The sequence below is a fragment of the Phymastichus coffea genome, unplaced genomic scaffold, assembly GCF_024137745.1.
Source record: "Phymastichus coffea isolate CEN01 unplaced genomic scaffold, Cenicafe_Pcof_1.1 PCOF00059, whole genome shotgun sequence".
Taxonomy (NCBI): Eukaryota; Metazoa; Arthropoda; class Insecta; order Hymenoptera; family Eulophidae; genus Phymastichus; species Phymastichus coffea.
This window is the reverse complement of record NW_026706870.1, coordinates 1534099-1555638: the sequence shown is the minus strand read 5'-3', so window position 1 is coordinate 1555638 and position 21540 is coordinate 1534099. Positions and strand designations below refer to the sequence as shown.

The window sequence follows — 21540 nt, the reverse complement described above, 5'->3', positions numbered from 1 at the left end:
AAATTCATATCACGTCTGTATGCAAGGTCGTATTAATGCTCAGATTTAAATTGCATATTTGCAAAGATTGAATTTACATCTATTCATTCTGATGAATAAATAGAAACATTCATGAAATTATAATATTTAAAGAAGGTAAAGTCGTCTCTTAAATCACAATTGTAATGGCTCGATAAATTTGATCTGGAACTTCAGCTCCATCAATAGTTTCATATACGCTTTCCTTTATTAATTTATAAATGGCTGGTCAAATCAGTCGACCAGCTGAAGCTCGAGTCTGTGTTATTGAACTCAAGAATAAAAGCTTCCATTCAAGCTCAAGTTGAAGAGACTCAAATAGTTGCATTTTGATTGATATTCAGGTTGTGACCTCGGTTAATATTTTGAAAATTTCATTAAATTAAATTTTAATGTTAGATATTTATGGACTTATATAACGTAATTAATTTGTATTTCATATTGAAAAAAATTTAATTAATTGCCAAAAACATATATATAATAGGCTTTTAAATGCGACATGAAAAGAGCACTGATCCTAGTTTATAACGTTCGTTCCAGTTCGTGTATCTCATCAATGTGGACTATGAATCTCTATGCTGGTTGCTATCCTATATACGTCAATATCCACGTTGATTTGTTCATGGCGACCTTGATTATGGAAAGTTTTTTCGATGCTTATTGAAAATGAGCCGTCGTTATTACCAAAACTGTCTTTCAAATTATCTTCGTTATCAATCGTGTGAAGTATTAAATTGCACATTACACGTTACGAAATACTTGTTTGCAATACTCCTCGATTTTGTAACTATTAGTCCAATCAGTGTAGTTAGCCGATATAACCCGAGGCATGCCGTTACAGGTCAATTGGAGGGCATATGCCTCCCCCAGGTTATGCTTCCAGATTGGAAATTACGAGTCGCCATACAAGACGTTACAGCCGTCAACATATTGGTGCGCCAATCCTAAGCCAAGGAGTTTCATGGAGGGCTGTAACGTAGCCTTCGTTGTCAAATAAAATACTGACGCATATAGGTTGCATGGTGACGGTGCCGTCAACTGTGTTAAATTTTCATTTTAAATATCGTAATAATTCAGGTCAAAGGTCTGCAAAATGTATACATATACCCTTCAAGCTACTAGTGGCACTGTAGCGTATATAATGTTTTTCAGCTTTTAATTTGAATGTGCAAGTCGTTATGTTGTTATCCTTTTAAATTATTTATTCCAACTTGCAATATAACTACGTTTATTACTTCGATTGTTTTATTTGCGTTTTGTAGATAATATCGATTGCAGACAAGTTTATTTTTTCTTTCTCTAAAAAAGCTATGAGGCTATGTGATTGTATGTGGATTTGCAGGACTTGCCATTCCGCTTGCCAAGCTCTTTAACTCGTTAATTACAGTCATAGCCATCATCTGCATACTACCATCAGGCATCTTCACTCACGTCGTTCTGCTTTACTTGTACGTTGTTTCGTTTGACGTTGTACTATTTGTTGCAAGTAGTGGTGCAGTATATACTTATACTGAAATAATAGTGTAGAATGTGGAAAGCGTGTTCAGGAAAAGCAAATCCGACCTAAATATTTTTCTCCGACCTTAAATTAAGATTATGAATCTCTGTCCTCTAGTTTGACGCATTTTGAAGAGAACTCTCAACTTTTCTATTCGCACTGTATTTACGGTATGCGTACTCTTTCTATCTCGTACACCTTACTTGATCTAATGCTGATTCATACGGAGGTAGTAAATAAGAAAATAGATACAATCATTATTACTATTAACATTATTATAAATAGTTGACAGAGGAGAGAGAGGCATAATGAGTGAATCTCAACTCATTAAAAATTATAATTTTGATTGTAAATTAAAACTTTTATTAAAAAATGAGAATTTCAATTAATAATAAGAATGTAATGAAATAATGTTTTTCTGGCAGACTTCGACTGAGTAAAGTGTTTAAAATTAGTTATCTTTCCGTTTCAAAGAAAACAATGATGTAATCTAGTGGTTTAATAATAAATAGTTAAACGCGTTAAACATTCATAAGAAAACTGAATTAGTTAAATAAGATAAATGTCTGCGAATATGCTATTAAAAATAGGAAATAACCCCATCAAATATTTAATAAAGTATACATCATATGAATGTTTGCATTAAAATGATAATAAAATAAATGGATAGCAATTGAAAAAAATGTGTTTTTGAAGCATCTCCAGCGAAGCAGCTTTGGTCTCCGAGCTCCAAGACGGGAATAATGCTTTCAATTGCAATTTCCGTGTTGTAGCGCGTTGATCAAAGCATTCGCTGCTTTTCCACTTTGAAAAAGGTCGCGTGCACGACATCGAATCCTACCACGCAAGATTAAAAAAAATAACGTAATGGAGAGATACGGGCGCGACGACACGTCTCCAACGCTTCCTTTTACAAAATACGTTCATTCTCTTCAATCATTTAATCTGCGTCGGGGTGACTGGCCTAATTCGTACAAGATGCTACGAATAATGCCAAAAGGCTGCAGAGTTTCTATTCATATTGCAAATAAAGTTTATCATTAATGTAATACTTGATTGAAGTCCGTCCGATAGCGGGTAATCCGTCGAGATCCGACGAAGCGAACTTGGAAGAAGAAAAAGTCTGCCTTTCGGGAGAGAAAGCGCGAGGAGGCTACGGTCAAACGCACAAAGGAGAGATGCATGCGTTGCCAGCCGGCCGGGAGCGAAATACGTCCATTGAAAGCGTAGATAAAAGCAGATAATACGCGTCGCGTGATGCGCGCGGAGGGCTTCGAAAATGACTCGTCGAGATGCTGGCTATGACATCACGAGGCACGACTCGACACGATTCAATAGAACAATTGGAGATTTGGTTGAAAGAACGCTGTCGGAGCGCGAGGGAGAAAGGGAAAGAGAGAATTAGTAAAGTGTGTCTGTGACCCGTGGCCTTTCTCGGTCCCCATTCCGACTCTCGTGAATCACCGGCTATTTTGCTCAACTGTACTTCTTCCTTGTTCTTCTCTTATCATTGCTCTCTAAGACACCCGACTGAAATGACCAGCTCCTGGATCGGTCTGCTTATCCTGGCTGCCTGCCTCGACCTCGCGGTGCACGCCGAAGTTGTCCCCTTCAAAGCATGCCCCGAAAGTAAGTCTTGTTCATATCTCGCTTCATCTCTCGCTCTTCGCTTATGCGCACCTTTCAATTTTATCACGCGACGCCTATCGGCAATCGATGATTTTTCGTTTTGCTTAGAACTTTTGCCTTTTCAAGTTTCCATCTCTTTATTCCTAGTCAGAAAATCTTAGTCGTTTGTTTTTTCAACGTTTAATTTATTAAATAATTAAGCTATACAAATTTGAATTTTTTTTTCAAAATATTAAATTAATGTTTCATTGAAAGAATACTTAAATTGGTTCTATTTAAAAAATTCTCCGCTAAAAGCTAATAATAAGCCAATTGTTTATTTCAGACAACTTATTGACGTGCCCTTTTGGGAAGTTCGACTGAATAATAATTTTCTATCAAAGTTTGGTCGATTCATTGTTATATCCGTGTAAACTTTGAACGGAGCATTTAAACAAAAACTATTATTTAATTTATAGTTTTTAAAAGATTTTTTTTTAATAACGCGCTATTAGATATTATAACATTTTTAACTACAGCTGTTCGCGGATACCCAAATTGAAAAATATTTTATAACGTAACTTTAGTAAAAAAAATTGTTTCCTCAGAATAAAATAAATTTTGAATATTTTACACTAAGTTTAGCAGTTTATCACAATAAATTTCGTTTTTCGATGGTAGAAACAAAAGTGACTCACAAAAATAATTTTATTATGTAACATTGCCAATACGTAATATATTATCGAGTTAGCATGTGTAGCCAAAGATATTTTCAACTCTAGATGACGTGAACATGCATATCACCTGCATTTTAAATAGAACCAATATGCGAACTTTATATCGATTATTCTGTAATAACTAATAAATATAATTCCGATTAAGAAGTTTTCTTAAAGCCACAGTTGCAAAAAAAGTATCTTAAAGTATTTATATTAAAATAGAAAACAGATTAAAGAAGTAGACAATTCAAAAAAGGCATAAATTACCATTTAAGTTAAAAATATCAATAATAATTTTAACACTTCTTAAAATTTACTACTCATTGGTCACTCGGTATAACAAATTGATAATATATAAGTAGTAGTACTTATAAAGGTCTGATGATACCTACTAATATTTTAACTTAGAAAACGACGATAACCGACATGGTTGTATTATTGATGACCCTTAATTTTTCTTTCTCTGTGTTTGTCAATTTCTTCTGTTGCGATGAAATTTCATTGCGAAGTTTTCTAACTACCTAATCTTCACTTTTCTTTTTTTCATTAAGCAAAAACCAACTTCTGCACGATAAATGAAATACGCGTTGATCCTTGCAAGGAAGCAGCCCAAGGTAAAGCTTGCGTGTTGAAAAAAGGCGAGGATGCGACAATCAGCTACGACTTTACTCCAAGTGAGTTATTTTTCGTTTTTCATACCGACGTAGTTTAATTTGGTATATAGGTTCATCAAGAACTTTTAATAAAATATCAGATGTACACAATAAATTGCTCTCTATTAAAAAATCGCTAGTATACCGGGTATATTATTAGTTAATTGTTCATAATCCGTACTAATACGTATTAATCAATACATTATTTTTGAAGAGTTTGAATCCAAAAACTTGGAATCCCGAGCTTTCTGGTCTAATCAGCTGATAGATTTACCTTTCATGGGTATGGAAACAAATGCTTGCAAAGAAGGAACAACGTGTCCTTTAAAGAAAGACGCTCAAAACACTTACAAGATAAAATTGCCTATACTCAAGGAATATCCCGCTGTAAGTTGATTATCATTATAATGTATTATCCATAAATTTTTTACCACAAATAAACTTGATACTATTGAGAACACGTGCACATTTTCAGAGACCATTTGATGTTAAATTCAAATTATGGAATACGGATAAAGATGAAGAAAATTGCTGCTTCATGATTCAAGTCAAGCTGGTCAAATGAAATACATCCAATCATTATTTGATTTGAAACAAATACCCTTATGTGAAAATTGACGGTGGACATTAAAAACTATTAAAATAATTCGAAAAACTATTGACTATTTCAAACAATTATTTATTCTTGGCCATGATCGATTCCCTATTTTTACGTATAACCTTCCATATAAATCTTATCTCATTATTTCGACTAAGTAAGCCAAACAACTTGCACGACAATCGCTATTTAATACGATTGTTCATGTTTAGTCTTCAACAATCTAAAGATTAAAACGAGTTGCATGTTCGAGATTTAACAGTGCAGCAGCAGAGATTGTATAAATATATAAATTTGGTGATTCCCGTGTGGGAATTGAAAGTGTTGCGAATATATTGCGCACACATTGGCGAAAAATTCTTTCGGATAGCTTGACAATATCTCGGTAAAACAAAGTACATTTTACAGCTCTGCGCGGTTTAAATCAGCACTTAAGTAACGCCTGTCCGTTACTTAAGTAGCTCATTTTTGCGCTGTGCCCCGACCACAAAATGTAAAATTGAACCGTTTTAATTCACGGATAAACGAACCGTAAGTGCTGATTTAAGATCGGCAATGCCATAAAATGCTGTACGATATTTATGACTCAAGTATCACGTCATGTAAACTTTACAGAAGTAGATATCGATCATTTTAGTATAATTTACAATCATCGCAAAAAGTATCGTCAAAAGTTATTAACTAATTAAGTTAATTAATGTGATAGCGCAATATTTACAATAAAACAATGATAAAATGTTACATATATCACTAGTAGAAGTAATTCCTAAAAAGAAATACTTAAATTAGTTAATAACATTTGAATTATAATCATTTTTTGTAAAATCTTATAATGCAAATACTAGATTAGTTAATTAAGATCAATAAATTATAAAGTTGTCGTTGTTATGTACAAAATTAACGCTTTCGATCTATATACAATTATGTGTTTAAATAAATTATTAATTGTTTATTTATTGATAACAGTAATAACTAAGCTGTTATCAATGAAACAACTTCTTACTCATATTACTTAGATAATCTTCACGAATTTAGAGTATCCGCATTATTCTAATAATTAATATTTACAATGTAATAAACAAATGAACTTTGCACATTAAAATTCAATATAATTTAGTAGTTAAACGCAATTAAAATTGTTATAATCTAAATCTATGCCATAAAATCTATATAAAAAATGCTTTGTTTCATCGAAATCACTCTTAATTAACATATTTTAATAAAACAACAAAAACTATTATATCGATATCTGTAAATAGGTTCACGCTCCTTATATGGTCATGAAATTTGACTCTGGTACTAAGATAATCATATAATATATAAGGTGGCGCCGTTTAATATGCTAATTGATGTTAGTAGGTTGACGAGTTTAGCGGGTTGCAGTAATCCAGTGAGAATAAGAGACTAGCCTATAACAGGAACGTTACAACCAAGTAAACTTCAGGTCAAACTTTTGCCTGTTCTTGTATATCAAAGTCTGGTAAAGTTGTTGTCAATTCTCATAGAAGCATACACACGCAATAAACTGAATGTTTTTTTTTTAGTTCTGTTGAAACTTGGAATTTAGAGGGGATGACGTGGATATCGAGATCGATGGTGGTGTTTACCATATTACCGAATAAAAATTCTTCACCAACACTACCGTTCGATAAATTGCCCTTAGAGTCCCGAAATTCTGTTTTCGAGTTTCCTGCAGTTCTACTCTGTATATTTTTTTATTGTGTTAGCTGTTTCATCAGTGCCGTTTCAGGCTAAGGCTCCTCATTAATTTTATTATTGACTACCTACGAAGTAACTATGACAGCAATAAAAAACGATTACAGTAGATAATGTATAACCGAGTTTTATACTAATTAGATAAGATAAGTGCAACATTTTCTTTGGAATATATTTGAAAAACAAAAATTAAATCTATCGTTGACTTATAATTATATTAATACTACGTGTTTCGTAATAAAGAACGCACCGAATCTTTTTTTTAATAGCGTTTAATAACGTCATTCTTATAATTCAAACCTTATAATTACTTACCTTAATTTTTCTATGCACTCTGAATAAAATATATCTTAATATTTAATAATTTTATCGCTTTATAACAAGCTATGCACATGATATGTATTTTAACGAGCTAAAGGCGAATATCTGGAGTGGTTTATCGAAAAATAGACGAGTAATTAGTTAACAAATTATATGTTTAAATGGTAATAAATAATGTAATCATTTTAAAAAGAGTAGAATTAGAGATTTTGAGATTTAAACGATACTATTATTGTTACTATTATTCAGTCAGTTTGAAAGATTTGAGAGCAGTTGGAATAATTATATACGAACAAACTTCAAAAAATAAAAATATAACATAAAAATGTAATGGAAAAATTATACAAATGTATTGTCCAATAAAAAAAGTGCAAAAGATATCTACAGATATCATGCATTTATAAAGAACGAGGTAAAGCAGTGGCAAAGAAGAATTAAAGGAAGGGGCAGAAGCAAAGAGCAAAAAGGAGTATATAAGGTATATTACATGGGCAAAGATTTTATTTGTTAAAATGTCGAGAAATATGAAAGAAAAATGGAACAAAAAATGGAACAAAAAATGGAACAAAAATGGAAAGGGGCAAGTAGTTGGACAAACAAAGATGAAGGTACAAAAAGGAGTAAAGTTCCCGTTATAACAAGATAATAATGCATATGCTTGTTATAACTTGAAACGAAACGTCTTTATGATAACGAATAAACTAGCTTTCCCAAATTACACCAAGTATATGTATATTGACATAAGATATCAACGTCCACAAAATACACGCAAAAATTACATTTGCTTGTAAATTATAAATATTTACAAATTAATCAAGGTTCGCCTGCACCTAGTAGAGATCATTGAACGATAATGTACGTCACAATGTTATTCGCTCGCACACCTTGATTGTGAACCTATAGGTGGTCCTATATTAATTTTAAACTTATAATGGTTTAGTCCATTAAATGTTTGAAGCCATTAGAAGCCATTAAAAATGTTGAAGTTTAGTTATGCACTTCTCGATGCGTCACGGAATTCCACAGATATTTAAACGCGTAGATTGATCTACTTCGACGTTCACTTTTTACGTATGACCCTAATAAACACGACATGTGTGAGGTAATTTTATCATATAAATACTTGACATTTGTTACAATTAACATTCTGAGTCTCGATGATTAAATTAAGGTTGCGTACAAGGCGTTCGAAATAAGTAAACTAAAACATATCGCGAGAAAATAATACATACAAATAATCAAGAGATAAATTGCATAAAAAATTATGTACAATTGAAAAATTATAACTAATGGAATTAAAACTTTCTTGAAGCCGCGGAATATCTTTTTACTGTGCTTAACGATGGTAATATATAGAGACAAACCAAATGTTTAAAAATCACTGATGATTAAACATTTAAAGATATACGCAAGTCACAATGATATATAAATATCAACTAGTTTTCGATCATTAATGAACGCCATCAGTTCATTATAGTGATATTAAAAATAAAAGAATTACGTCTTTGAAAAATTAAATGTCATCCAAGATCATCGTTATATTAGTCATCTAGATGAGTAGTATACTCATGATAGAAAATTTCAGGCCTTCAATTATTGTCCATCAATTCGCACGTTTCCTCAGATTTTGTTTCATTGAAATAAAACTTTTGTTTTTTTAAACAGCCACTTGGAAATCGAAGTCATATTTTGAAGGCTCAAGTTGTAAATGTTAGTTTGTTGAAAACTGTCTAAATTTCCAATCTCCTTGTGAAAGTTGAAAGCCTATTATTGGTTCGTCAATTAATTAAATTGATAAATGATAAATGAGATATGCTTAGAAAAGTCGCTGAGCTTTCGTAAGGTCATTGAAGCGTTCCTGCAAAGAATCGTATTTAAATTAATCAGAAGTCAATTTAAGATATTTGCAGTTGATAAACAAACTAGATATTACCATTCATAAAGGACTTGATACTTTGTCTAACATGCTGAACTATACTTTAGAGGTAGCCTCGGTATTTTCGTCCACGTGCCTTTCTGGAGATTGACCAGTTATTTCCGGTAGTTCTTGAATCTCTGGACTAATCGTGCCAGCATCAGTGCAGACATTTTCGTCCACGTGCCTTTCCGGAGATTCATTAGTTCTTTCCGGTAGCTCTTGAATCTCTGGACTAATCTTGCCAGCATCGATGCAGACATTTACGTCCACGTGCCTTTCTGGAGATTCATTAGTTCTTTCCGGTAGTTCTTGAATCTCTGGACTAATCTTGCCAGCATCGGTGCAGACATTTTCGTCCACGCGCCTTTCTGGAGATTCTTTAGTTATTTCCGATAGCTCTTGAATCTCTGGACTCATCTTGCCAGCATCGGTGCAGGCATTTTTGTGTGCGTGCCTTTCTGGAGATTCATTAGTTATTTCCGGTAGCTCTTGAATCTCTGGACTCATCTTGCCAGCATCGGTGCAGGCATTTTCGTCCACGCGCCTTTCTGGAGATTCTTTAGTTATTTCCGATAGCTCTTGAATCTCTGAACTCATCTTGCCAGCATCGGTGCAGGCATTTTTGTGCGCGTGCCTTTCTGGAGATTCTTTAGTTATTTCGGGTAGCTCTTGAATCTCTGGATTCATCTTGCCAGCATCGGTGCAGGTATTTTCGTTCGCGTGCCTTTCTGGAGATTCTTTAGTTATTTCCGGTAGCTCTTGAATCTCTGGACTCATCTTGCCAGCATCGGTGCAGGCATTTTTGTGCGCGTGCCTTTCTGGAGATTCTTTAGTTATTTCGGGTAGCTCTTGAATCTCTGGACTCATCTTGCCAGCATCGGTGCAGGCATTTTCGTTCGCGTGCCTTTCTGGAGATTCTTTAGTTATTTCGGGTAGCTCTTGAATCTCTGGACTCATCTTGCCAGCATCGGTGCAGGCATTTTCGTGCACGTGCCTTTCTGGAGATTCTTCAGTTATTTCCGGTAGTTCTTGAATTTCTGGACTCATCTTACCAGAATAGGTGCAGGCAATTTTTTTCACGTGCCTTTTTGGAGATTCATTAGTTATTTCCGGTAGTTCTTGAATCTCTGGACTCATCTGGCCAACATCGGTGCAAGCATTTTTGTTCACGAACCTTTCTGGAGATGCACTAGTCACAATTATTCTCGGTATTCTTTGTTTATTCTCGGCATAAATTTCTACTACATGCGTTATTTCTTGAACCTCCGGACTATTTCTGCTAGAATTACTGCCAGTATTTTCAGTCCCGGAACTTTCTGAAGGTTGTTGAGTCACCATTATTAGCGGTATTTCTGGAATGTCTGGACTTTTCTCACGAACATCGACCCGGGCATTTGTGCTTGTGGCCGGTAATGGAGGTGCATTAAATCCTATTATTGGCGGTGGTACTACAATCTCTTCACTATTTCTTCTAGAAAAAGCCCAGGCATTTTCGTTCGCGAGCGCTTCTGAATAATATACATACATAGGTATTTCCTCCATTACTTCTTCGTCGTCTAACACTGGATGAGCCCTTCGTTGCGGAACAATTTTCCATGATTTGTCCATGCATTCAAAGAACACCATATACAATGTAAAGAGTAATGATATAGTAAGGAAACCGATGACAAGAATACTCAGCACATAACTACCAGCTGTATCGATTGAATTACGAGTTATAGTATAGTACACTTTTATTGAATGAAAAAAAAACTCTGCTTACATGGTGCCTCTTGTACTTGAAAATCATAATCATTGCATAATTCTGTTGCACAGCATTTGATATTATCTCCAGCTTCAGTTATCCCTCTACTATTTCCGCAAATAGTATTGTTTTCACGCCATGTATTGATGCATCCACTATTACTCCAAACCACGAATGAATTTTTTCGAGAGATAGATTTCCAACACTGAAATTACGAAATATTTGTTGCTTATACGCAAATTGAACACGTAAAAAATTTGCAGATGAAGTCATTGAGTCTTTTACTTACGTTAAATGCAGTCACGCAAAGTGACCATTGTTCCTGTGGTAAATTGCACTCACTTTTGGCACACTTATAACATTCAATAGTAGTATTCATCATAATTTTTCTTTCGCGTACACTGAATGATCTGTTATATTAGATAAATTTGCGATTTTTATTTCAGTTCTAAATAGAAAAGTTATTAATATTAGCGCGATAGTATTGATAAATATCACAAATCATTCTAGTTATTTACAAATTACTTGGATAAATCCTGTCACCATAGAGTCAATATATGTTTTTCTCGGATAAAAATCGAAATCAATAATTTACCAAGATAATTAACATTATTTAATGTTCCGGGCTTGTCACAACACAATTGATGAAACGATAATGAGGTAGAATTAGTAGATCAGTAGCTTGTAATTTTGAGTATATTCCTGGCTTACATTAGGACTTAACGAGCTAATACGACCTGCTAAATAAAACTTAGATGTATATATTACCCTATTGATAATGTACTTTATTTTAACTGGAAGTTAAATTTGTTGGAAGCCTATTGGAAATCTTCCATTAATGGATTTGTATGTCAATGGTACCTATAAATCTATACAGGTTTTGGAATATATTTATTAACTTAGAATATGTTATTATATATTTATGAAGACTTGGATTTGGTAAGCGCAATACAGCTGAAATATGAAAGTGTAACTCTGTCAGAAAATATTGGAAAAAAGTCATGAATTTAATTTTCGAAAAATATGAAGTATAATATTCACTTCAATGATCCTATTTTAAACAAATGATGAGTCTCCGACATTTAGCATTGTAATTGGTTGATGTGTAAAGTGGTTGTGAATTTTTAATTTTGAATTTCATCATATTTCAGCGTAAAAATTATTTCCTTTCTCCCAAGTTTAATGTAAGTTATCTCATTGATAAAATTTTCGGATTCTTTTCATGAATAGAAATGTTAGTAACATGGAAATGAAAACATAAGTAACATATTTCCGAAAAGTTTGTCACTTAATATGGAACTAATGATAAGTTTATAGGTTTATCACGTAATCCAATAAAACTGAAAAATGAAATTTTATTGCAAGTTTCGCGCAAGTTTGTACAGTTTACAAAAAATTTTGTCTAATTTTTTATATGAAAACCATCAGAGGTTTTGCATTGATTAGTCACATTTTTACAAGTTTATACAAATTGTTGTAAGTTTTTAAAACTTGAAAAATCTCGAGTAATTAAATATATTTCTCGGAAATAAAAAGTACATGAGTACATATTCTGTTAGTTTTAAAAATTTGACAGAAGTAATCATGATTTCATGAAAATTTTACTGATATGTTTATTAGTCGTTGTTAAATAAGTATAAATTTGTAATTGAATAAGAATAATTAAATATCATAATGTCATCTTTATTGATTACAAAATATAAGTTAGGGATATAATATTTATAATTACTGATTTAATAAATTTAATTTACTTTGAAGTTCGTTGGAATTACAACATATTTAGTGAAATACAGATCGGTTTCACTGCACCTACATCAAAAGCTATTAAATTATTATCAGTGCCTTTCACGTGTAAATAGTTGGAAAGTGAGTTGCAATAAAAATACCTCAAATGCACTTTGTATCTCGCATGTATAGTAATAATTGCATGCATTTTACAATTTTCAACGTATTCGTAGTACTGTTTTTCACAAGCACATTTACAAAATAAAGAATCTTGAAGCAGCTCTGTCCATTGCAATTCTATTTAATCAATGTTCATTTTTTTGACATACTAGTCTGATCCATAATAAATTACATTTATCAATATCCTGTGAAATATATAATATTTCGTTAAATTGATTTCAATGTTAGGAATATTTCGCAAGTTATTTATAATATTCTGGGTTTGTTTACTTTCTAACAAGACTTAAGAGCCAACTATGGAGTCTTAAAATTGTATACTCTCTACTTCTATCATCGAATCGTAGCGTGTACTCATTTAAGATCGTAACAGCTTAATCAGTCATGGCATCTGATACATTTCTGCATTTTAACAGTGTATTTCAATGTAGAAGTATAATATGACGATTGCAGTATTTAGGTATGGTGATCTTTGCTAATGTAGACAAGTTGTATATTCAAAAGCATAATTTAAGTTCCGATGCTAGCAGTATAAATAGCCATTAATGAGAGAGGTAAAGGAGGAAAACCTTAAACATGGTAATCTACGTTGAACTAAAACCAAATATACGTTAAAACTGAGATCTGTAGAACCTTTCACCTCAAACATCGAGTCTTCAGTTTCAATAGCCTCACCTGGACAGTCTCGACTCATCTACAGTTCGTAATTCAAGATTTTTTATGTAAGGATATATCGTAACGTTTCCTTCTCCTCTATCTCTTATTTTGCTACTTGGAAAAGCATAAATACTGGTGAATTGTTTGATATTTAAAAATAAAGCCTTAATGTGTAGTTAATTTTCTTTTTTAATTGTATTTCTCTGTTCGGCAATTCGTTAATCATAAAGTAAGAAGGCCAAATACTAATTTTGAAAGATTTGAATAACGGCATCCCATCAGTGTTCCATGTGAATGTAATATTATCATTAGTTTTTAAAAAAACAGGAAGGAGAGAATTATAAATAGATCCGTTAACAATATCTTCATAATTTTCGTTAATTTTGTCGACGACATCGATCATTCAACTTATTTTAAAAATCTTCTCTTTCAAAAAACTATTGTATTTGTGATATTAGTGACATTGAAAGAGTAACTAATGTTCTCTCGATTATTATACGCAGGGAAGATGTGTTATCGCACCTTTGAATTACATTGTCTACAGTAGTTATGTAGGATTGCGTTAACCCTTTTCCTCCCAAATAACACAAGTTTTTTCTTAACTTTCATCCTCATATCTTTTAATGAAAAAATCGTATGAAAAATTTATCAAGCATCACATCTTGTAGATTTTGACCTCCTCTTTCGAATGCCGTTGACAAAATTTGCCTAAATTGTAAGCCGGAAACGTTATAGGCCGGTTTTCCGGAAAATTCACAGATTTTTCGCGTATTTTTTTCTAAAAAAAGTATATTTTGAAATGGAAAAAGTTTGCACACACCATTGGAAACACTGTTATCGGTGTTATAGATGTCTTTTCTTTCAAATGCCGTTGGATTTTTTCTGAAATTCAAAATAGCGAACACAAAATGGCGTTCGAAAGGAAAAATTTTTTTTTTAAACTTGACGAATTTTTTTCTCCAAAACTATCAAGTTTAGTGACAAATTTTTAAGAACAAAAATGTCTTAAAATTAGTCAAGAAATACTCTCAAATTTTTTCAGATTTTTTTATAGCGAATTTGGAAATTTCGATTTTCCGATTTTCCACGAATTCGAAAATTAACTCTCTCGCCTAAAGTCCTATCGCGTCGCGATCAGGAAAATCGACTTTTAGCGAGGGTAGCAAAAAAAAATAATTGTCAGACTTGAAATTTTTTCAAATTTTGTGAAACCAATTTGAAAAAAATGTATACTAGGAATAAAATTGATTAATTTTTTACTCAAAAACTATTGACTCAATAAAAAGAATTTTCCGAGTTAATTTTCGAATTCGTGGAAAATAAAACACATGAGGTGAAATCCTAAAAAGTTACTATTTCAAAATTGAAGCTGCTTTGTAATTCATGGTTTCGACCGACGGGGGCGCTATAGCTCGAACTGGAATGCCATGCATTAGGGTCTGTCTCCATAGGGCCTGCCTGAGTCCGTCCGAGCCGGCCGAGATTTTTTATGGGCACGCCATCTCTATAATTTCGTATCCAATGGCGAGTTTCATAGTGAATGGCTGCGTTTACATAAACGAGCCCGATCGGACGCAGCCAATACGAGAAACGCATGAACACGAAATTATAGAGATGGCGTGCCCATAAAAAATCTCGGCCGGCTCGGACGGACTCAGGCAGGCCCTATGGAGACAGACCCTTAGTGAAAATTTATACGTGTACTTACTACAATTTGAATTTTATAGTTAAAAAATGTCAGAAATAAGTCGTTGTTTTTTCTTCTTGTGTCAAAAAATATATGAACTACTCTGGAAAAATTTGATAATTATGTTCATCAAAAGTATACGATTCTTATTCCTTTTCTTTGCGCGGGTTTTTTAAGGATTTTGGTTTACAACTAATTAGTGTGGCTATACTGACAAAAACATACTCGTACTCTTCATTTTAGCGGCTTTAAATATATAGAAATTGACGTGAGCGCGAAGAAATTTCTGATATATTACCGGATATAAACATTGTATGCAAGTTATTTGCCGTTTTCCGGTGATTTTCCAAGTTTTTCACCGATATTGGCCTATAACTTTAATATTCCGCTTAGCTTTCAGGAAATTAATGATACCATTCGATTTGGCAGCTCAAAATACATGGAAATATGTATTTCTAAAAACATAACTGACTGGTTACAAACATTACAAGCCAGTTAATTGTCTTTTTTTCACTGATTTTTCCATTTTTTTGACAATTTTCGCTTATAAAATTTTTTAATCGCATTTTAGACAAAAGCTAATAGTGCCATTCGATTTGGCAACTCAAAATACACAAGAGTATGTGGTTTCAAAATTAAAAATCCGAAAATTAGACTAGGTTTTAGAAGGGTAAACCGTTTAACTCGTTTTTCCCATATAAAATCAATAGGAAACTTGAGGTGCTTTGAGGCACGTGTTAATACAATAAAAAAAAATTAAAAACTATTTGCGCAGAGTTTATAGAGTACCTAGAAGCCATTTTAACCCGGACCTAAGGTCTACTAAGAAAAAAAAAATTAAGAACCACCCTAATGCACAGCATATCACGAAATATTACTTGGGCAGAAAGGCGTGATTATACCAAAAAGGCAATAGACTGCACAGCATGTTTTAATGTTGAACAATATTTTTTAAATCACGTTTAATCGTGACACTGCCTTTACATTTTCTTTCTATTTTATAAAATAAATTCGTGACCTATATATATATATATGTAATTTCGTAAAAATTTGCGCTTTTAATTTTTCTCAGATTTTTTGAATATTTCATGGACTTGTTGAATTGTGGATCGACGTTTGGTTTCAGACTCGATTTACTCTGGTAATGAATAGACACATATAGGTAAATTGAATGATTCGGATTCGGGTTACCCTGCATCGATAACTTAGCAACACTAAAAAGAATCTTATAGGCAGCAAACATAATATTGTTTTTTTGATATTTCTTGATAACTACTTATTATAAAAAAGACACTAAAGCGATAAAAGGAAATAACAATTTTTCGACGCTCTTTTAATTTCTTCAATGAGTTTTAAGACTATGGATTTCTTTTTTTATTGGGATTCTTAAGTGAACATTCACCCATTTCTTATTTTCAGTTTTTATTTTATTTCATAAACTACTTACACAATGATTCGATTTGAATTTCTAAAATTATGAATCGCAGGTGTAGCGACGGGCGTAGGTCTGAAAAATTATTACTGCATATATTGTTGATCGTACGTGACAATAATGATTATGTTTATTATGAAAATGCTAAATAATTTTCAGAAGCTAACATTCAATGCCAGCACGTAAAGATGAAAACCGATTGAATCATGATCAATTGCATAACAGTAGCGTTTATTATATGTTAGTTGTGGAAGTGAAAGTAATTGATAATTGTGTGAAAATAATCTTACCTTACAACGCTCTACCAATGATTGGAAGTATTTAATATTTTTTCCTGTTTTTCGTATACTTGCAACCTTGGGAAAGTCGTCAAGACAGAAATTGATGTAATTTTTCAAGTACATAACGTTTTTCTTGAAGACAATAAATTTAATAATTCATTTATCGGTACTATAGATGCTCGTGACAAGTGAGTGATAAGCTATGGTAGTTGCGGTTATCAGTGATAATTTATGGGACTTAGGAACGGAAAAGTTACAGTTTCTTAAAGTGCTTTTTGTAGATAGTTTTCTACTTAAAAAATACCTGTTTGATAGCCGCGCGAATTTTATTTTCATAAGTGAAGACGAATTGATCATCTTATATACAAACTGAATAATAATAATAGTCAGAATTTCTTTGTAATTTTTTTAACAATTTCTAGAATACCTCGGCATTTCCTAGCCTCATATAAAACAATAAACTAGAATAAAATTAAGAAAATCACTTTTCCGTGCAACATTGTTTTTCTAGTTAAAGTCTGCTTGTAAGTATGATATATATTGAACTGTACTTAAAGAGGAACGTTAGACTTTATAAAATACAATTTATTGCGAATTTTTATTCCTCTTGCACGATTTTTAGATACAACTGTACAAACTTCATTATCTTTAACATTTATTTTTTGTTTTCTACTTATTTTCAGATATGACATTGAAATGTTATTTTACGAATTGATAATATTTATCTTATTTCAATAAACAAGCATACATAAGAGGTAGTTCCACTCAGCTAAATATTGTTCAACGGAATATTCCAATCGATCAATTACAGAAGTTTTTCAACAAGAGGTAATCCAACAGATTTTTAAATATTTGTGTTATTAATAGGTAATTGTTTTCAAGTATAGACAATTAAATTATAATAATTAATTAGTTGTAGATATAAGTATATTTAAAATCTATCATATGCGATTTCATAAGTGATTAATTGTAAAGTTAACGAAATTGTTCACTGTATTAATTTTCATTTATAGACATATTTTGTCTTATTCTTTTCGACCAACCGATACAGTTTCTTCATTTTGCATATGTACTATTCTTTCTTCGTTGGACTGTCTTTGTTGTGCCAAACGTTTTTCCTTTGACACTTTATGAGATAATACTAAAAATAATAAATAAAATGAAATATCAAGTATTTAAAAAATAATGAGGAAGATTCTAATCATATATTTAGCAGTAGTAGATCGATATACAGCTCGTCTGTTTAATATTGATGTTAATTTAGTTTGTTTTTGTTTTTGTATTGTGTATTGTGACCGTTACAGTATATTATTTGATATTACGGTAAGTTAATTATATATTAATGACCAGTGAATCAAACTACATCACCTGATTTACAATATAAATAAAAGAAAACTAAATGTCAAAATGCATCGATTTCAAAGCTATGATTTAATTAAGGAGCGTTAGGATGAGATTACATCTAAATCTGATAATAATTTAGATGATTCAGAACTATTCTCTTAGACAATGTTTTACTGCATTTATGTTTGCAATGATTGGAATCATATGATATAGTTTTGCCTCAGGCCATTCGTTCGATTTTCTTCAAATCGTCCGAAATGGTGTATCAATTGAGTCAAACCAATACGTATGTAGACTATATTGTTCATGTATACTATATGCTTGTAGATACGCGTAGCATTAAGACAAACGAAATCGCAGTTTATTTGTTTTCGATACTCCGTGCGGAGAGTGCGTTTTTCCCGCACGCTTAGCAAAAAACGTGTGTTGAAAATCGTATTTTCCACACGTTGTATCGAAAAATACGGTAGGGCACATGTTCGGGAAAGAGTTTCTCGTCTCGTGTACCTTTACACCCTCGCTTCGCACGGGCGTATACGCCACACGAGTCAAGAATCTATTTTCCCGTACTTGTATCGTAATGTACTATATCGTTCTAGTTTGAAATATATTTCATAAATATGTAAATTTTGTAATCGCGTCCAGAGTAAACTAGTTAATTTTGCAATCAATGTTTATAGGCCTCTAAGTCTCGGCGCGTTATAAAAGATCTTAACCGGCTAATATCTTTTGTAGTTAGATACGAATAGTCCAGGAAGATGATTCATACACACTCGAAATCCATTCACATAAGGAATATAGCGCGGTACACTTTTATGTATACAAAGCACCCCTAATAATCTGAGTTCACGGTTTACATTAAATTTGTTCATGTATCTATGGTTCCTTTGTGCTAAAAATTTAAAACATAAAGGAACCCACTTGAAAATAAAGCATAAGATCTTGGATAAGAACTTGCGTAAGAAATTGCGTAAAAACTTGACTGATATTTAATTTAAATAAATTTTTGGATTATTATTGGACAATAATTGACTATTTTATTTATGATGTTAATATTCTACGCTCGTGTCAATAATCAAGCATACTCGCTATACACATATTATAACGTTTTGCAAAAATTATTCGTTAGCATAGAACTTATGGGACTCGGTATATTAACGCATTGACTGATTTCTCTTATACAATTACCAGTCGCAATTTTGTTTGCGATTTGCAAGCGGCTGTATAAAATCTAAGTACCTTCTGCCTATGCGTCTATGAATTAGTCCAAGAAATAGATTTGACTTGCAGCTCAACATGGCACGCAAACAAAAGTGAAGCACGCTTGACGACACTAGTGTCTAAGTTACCAGATATCATTGAGCGTGATTATAGATTAAGCGTTTAACGCAGACTTGGAATTCATTGGATTGTCATGTTGGACATTTCTTGATAACAATAATAATGAGCTTTTATATTGCCACGTTAACACGAATCAAAGTTTTCGGTATTTAAACAGGTCCAAGATTAACTATACATTTGTTAATAATTATCGACAGTCTATTATTTACGGAAATGCAGGAAAATATTCGAGAAATTTTTTAAAATTATTCTCATTTAATGCAACATCGATTAGAAAAATTTTTGAAAAGTGACTCTAGCATCTTCGAAAATGATAAAACTTTAACAGTAGAAGGTACATTTATAAATAATGTAAGTAAACATTTTATATATTTAAGAAGTTTTCTTTTATAGAAAGTATGAAAGGTGGACAATTCAAGATAAAGTCGACACGAATCACTATTTTGATTGCACTGACATGGATATAGACGAAATCTCGGCGGATGAGAACATTAAAGAACTAATAACGTCAAATCTATTTCTTGGACTAGTTCATAAACGTATAGGCGAATAGCGGGTTGGAAAGTAGTACATTGATTTTGTACAGCTGCTTGTAACTCGCAAGCAAAATTGCAAAAAATCAGTCAGTGAGTTATATGCCCAGTCCCATAAGTTTTGATTTGGTGAACAATTTTCGTTAAAAGTTATAATATATGTATAGCAATTATGCTTGATTATTGGCACGAACGTAGAATATTAAAATTATAAATAAAATAATCAATTATTGTCAAATAATAATCAAAATGATTTTTTTAATTAAATAGTAGTCAAGTTCTTACGCAATTTCTTACGTAAATTCTTCCGTGGAATACCCACCGATAGATCTTGTACAAGTGCTCATATATTTAAGTTCTCATGCTATTTCTTATGCAATTTCGTACGAAAATTCTTACCCAAGATCTTATGCTCTATTTTCAAAAGAGTTCCTTTATTTTTCAAGTTTTTAGCACACAGGAACAATAGATACATGAAAAAATTAAATGTAAGCCGTGTACTCAAAATTATTAGGGGCGTTTAGTGTACATAAAAGTGTACCGCGCTATATGCCTTATGCGAATGGATTTCAAATATGTATGAATCATCTTCATGAGCTATTTGTTTCTACCTCCAAAGGATATTAGCGGCTTGAGATCTTTTATAACGCGCCGAGACTTAGAGGCCTATAAACATTGATTGCAAAATTAACTAGTTTACTCTGGACGCGATTGCAAAATTTATATATTATAAAATATATATCAAACTAGAACGATAGCAAATAAATTGCGACTTCGTTTCTTTTAATGCTACACGTGTTCACAAGCATATAGTATACATGCATGAACAATATAATTTGCATGCGTATTGGTTGGACTCAATTGATACATCATTTCGGACGATTTTAAGGCGGTTGAACCAATGGACCGAGGCAAAACTATATCATATGATTCCAATCATTGCAAGCATAAATACAGTAAAACATTGTCTAGGAGAATAGTTCTGAATCATCAAAATTATTATAGGGTTGAGATATAATCGCTCCTTAATTAAACAATAGCTTTGAAATCTACACATTTTCATATTTTATTTTTCCTTTTATTTGTATTGTAAATCAGGTGATGTAGTTTTATTCACTTCATCATATATATAATCAACTAACCGTAATATCAAATAATATACAAAACAAAAACATACTAAATTAACATCAATATCAAATAGACAAGCTGTATGTCGAACTACTACTGCTAAATATATGATTAGAATCTTCCTCATTATTTTTTAAATACTTGATATTTCATTTTATTTATTATTTTTAGGATTATCTCATAAAGTGTCAAAGGAAAAACGTTTGGCACAACAAAGACAGTCCAACGAAGAAAGAATAGTACATATGCAAAATGAAGAAACTGTATCGGTTGGTCGAAAAGAATAAGACAAAATATGTCTATAAATGAAAATTAATACAGTGAACAATTTCGTTAACTTTACAATTAATCACTTATGAAATCACATATGATACATTTTAATTATAATTATAACTACAATTATTATTTATTATAATTTAATTGTCTATACTTGAAAACAATT

The 21540-nt window shown here is 32.1% G+C and overlaps 2 protein-coding genes across 4 annotated transcripts; one reads left to right on the top strand and one right to left on the bottom strand.

The window, feature by feature from the left end:
- The first annotated feature begins 2957 nt into the window (after positions 1-2957).
- Positions 2958-5152, top strand: LOC131666620 (MD-2-related lipid-recognition protein-like). The gene is made up of 4 exons (XM_058939457.1): positions 2958-3145; positions 4395-4517; positions 4711-4883; positions 4972-5152. Exons 1-4 carry the CDS (start codon positions 3052-3054, stop codon positions 5059-5061), a joined length of 480 nt encoding a protein of 159 aa, XP_058795440.1. The 5' UTR covers positions 2958-3051; the 3' UTR covers positions 5062-5152.
- Positions 5153-7463: 2311 nt separating this feature from the next.
- Positions 7464-11433, bottom strand: LOC131666618 (uncharacterized). 3 transcript variants are annotated; one of them, XM_058939455.1, is made up of 5 exons: positions 11312-11433; positions 11083-11241; positions 10812-10998; positions 9065-10743; positions 7464-8989 (listed from the first exon to the last, which is right to left on the bottom strand). In XM_058939455.1, the coding sequence occupies exons 2-4, from the start codon at positions 11173-11175 to the stop codon at positions 9104-9106; spliced, it is 1920 nt and encodes a 639-aa protein (XP_058795438.1). In that variant the 5' UTR covers positions 11176-11241; positions 11312-11433; the 3' UTR covers positions 7464-8989; positions 9065-9103. The 3 variants fall into 3 exon arrangements, with proteins under 3 accessions (XP_058795438.1, XP_058795437.1, XP_058795435.1); XM_058939454.1 differs by having other exon boundaries at positions 11319-11425; XM_058939452.1 differs by having other exon boundaries at positions 11083-11431.
- Between the last annotated feature and the right edge of the window lie 10107 nt (positions 11434-21540).

Coding starts and splice junctions, on each gene's coding strand:
- LOC131666620 (XM_058939457.1), top strand. CDS start 3,052: ATGACCAGCTCCTGGATCGGTCTGCTTATCCTGGCTGCCTGCCTCGAC. Junction 3,146..4,394: donor CTTCAAAGCATGCCCCGAAA/GTAAGTCTTGTT, acceptor TTTTTCATTAAG/CAAAAACCAACTTCTGCACG. Junction 4,518..4,710: donor CAGCTACGACTTTACTCCAA/GTGAGTTATTTT, acceptor TTATTTTTGAAG/AGTTTGAATCCAAAAACTTG.
- LOC131666618 (XM_058939455.1), bottom strand. CDS start 11,175: ATGATGAATACTACTATTGAATGTTATAAGTGTGCCAAAAGTGAGTGC. Junction 10,999..11,082: donor TTTGCGTGACTGCATTTAAC/GTAAGTAAAAGA, acceptor TCGTAATTTCAG/TGTTGGAAATCTATCTCTCG. Junction 10,744..10,811: donor TCAAGTACAAGAGGCACCAT/GTAAGCAGAGTT, acceptor CAATCGATACAG/CTGGTAGTTATGTGCTGAGT.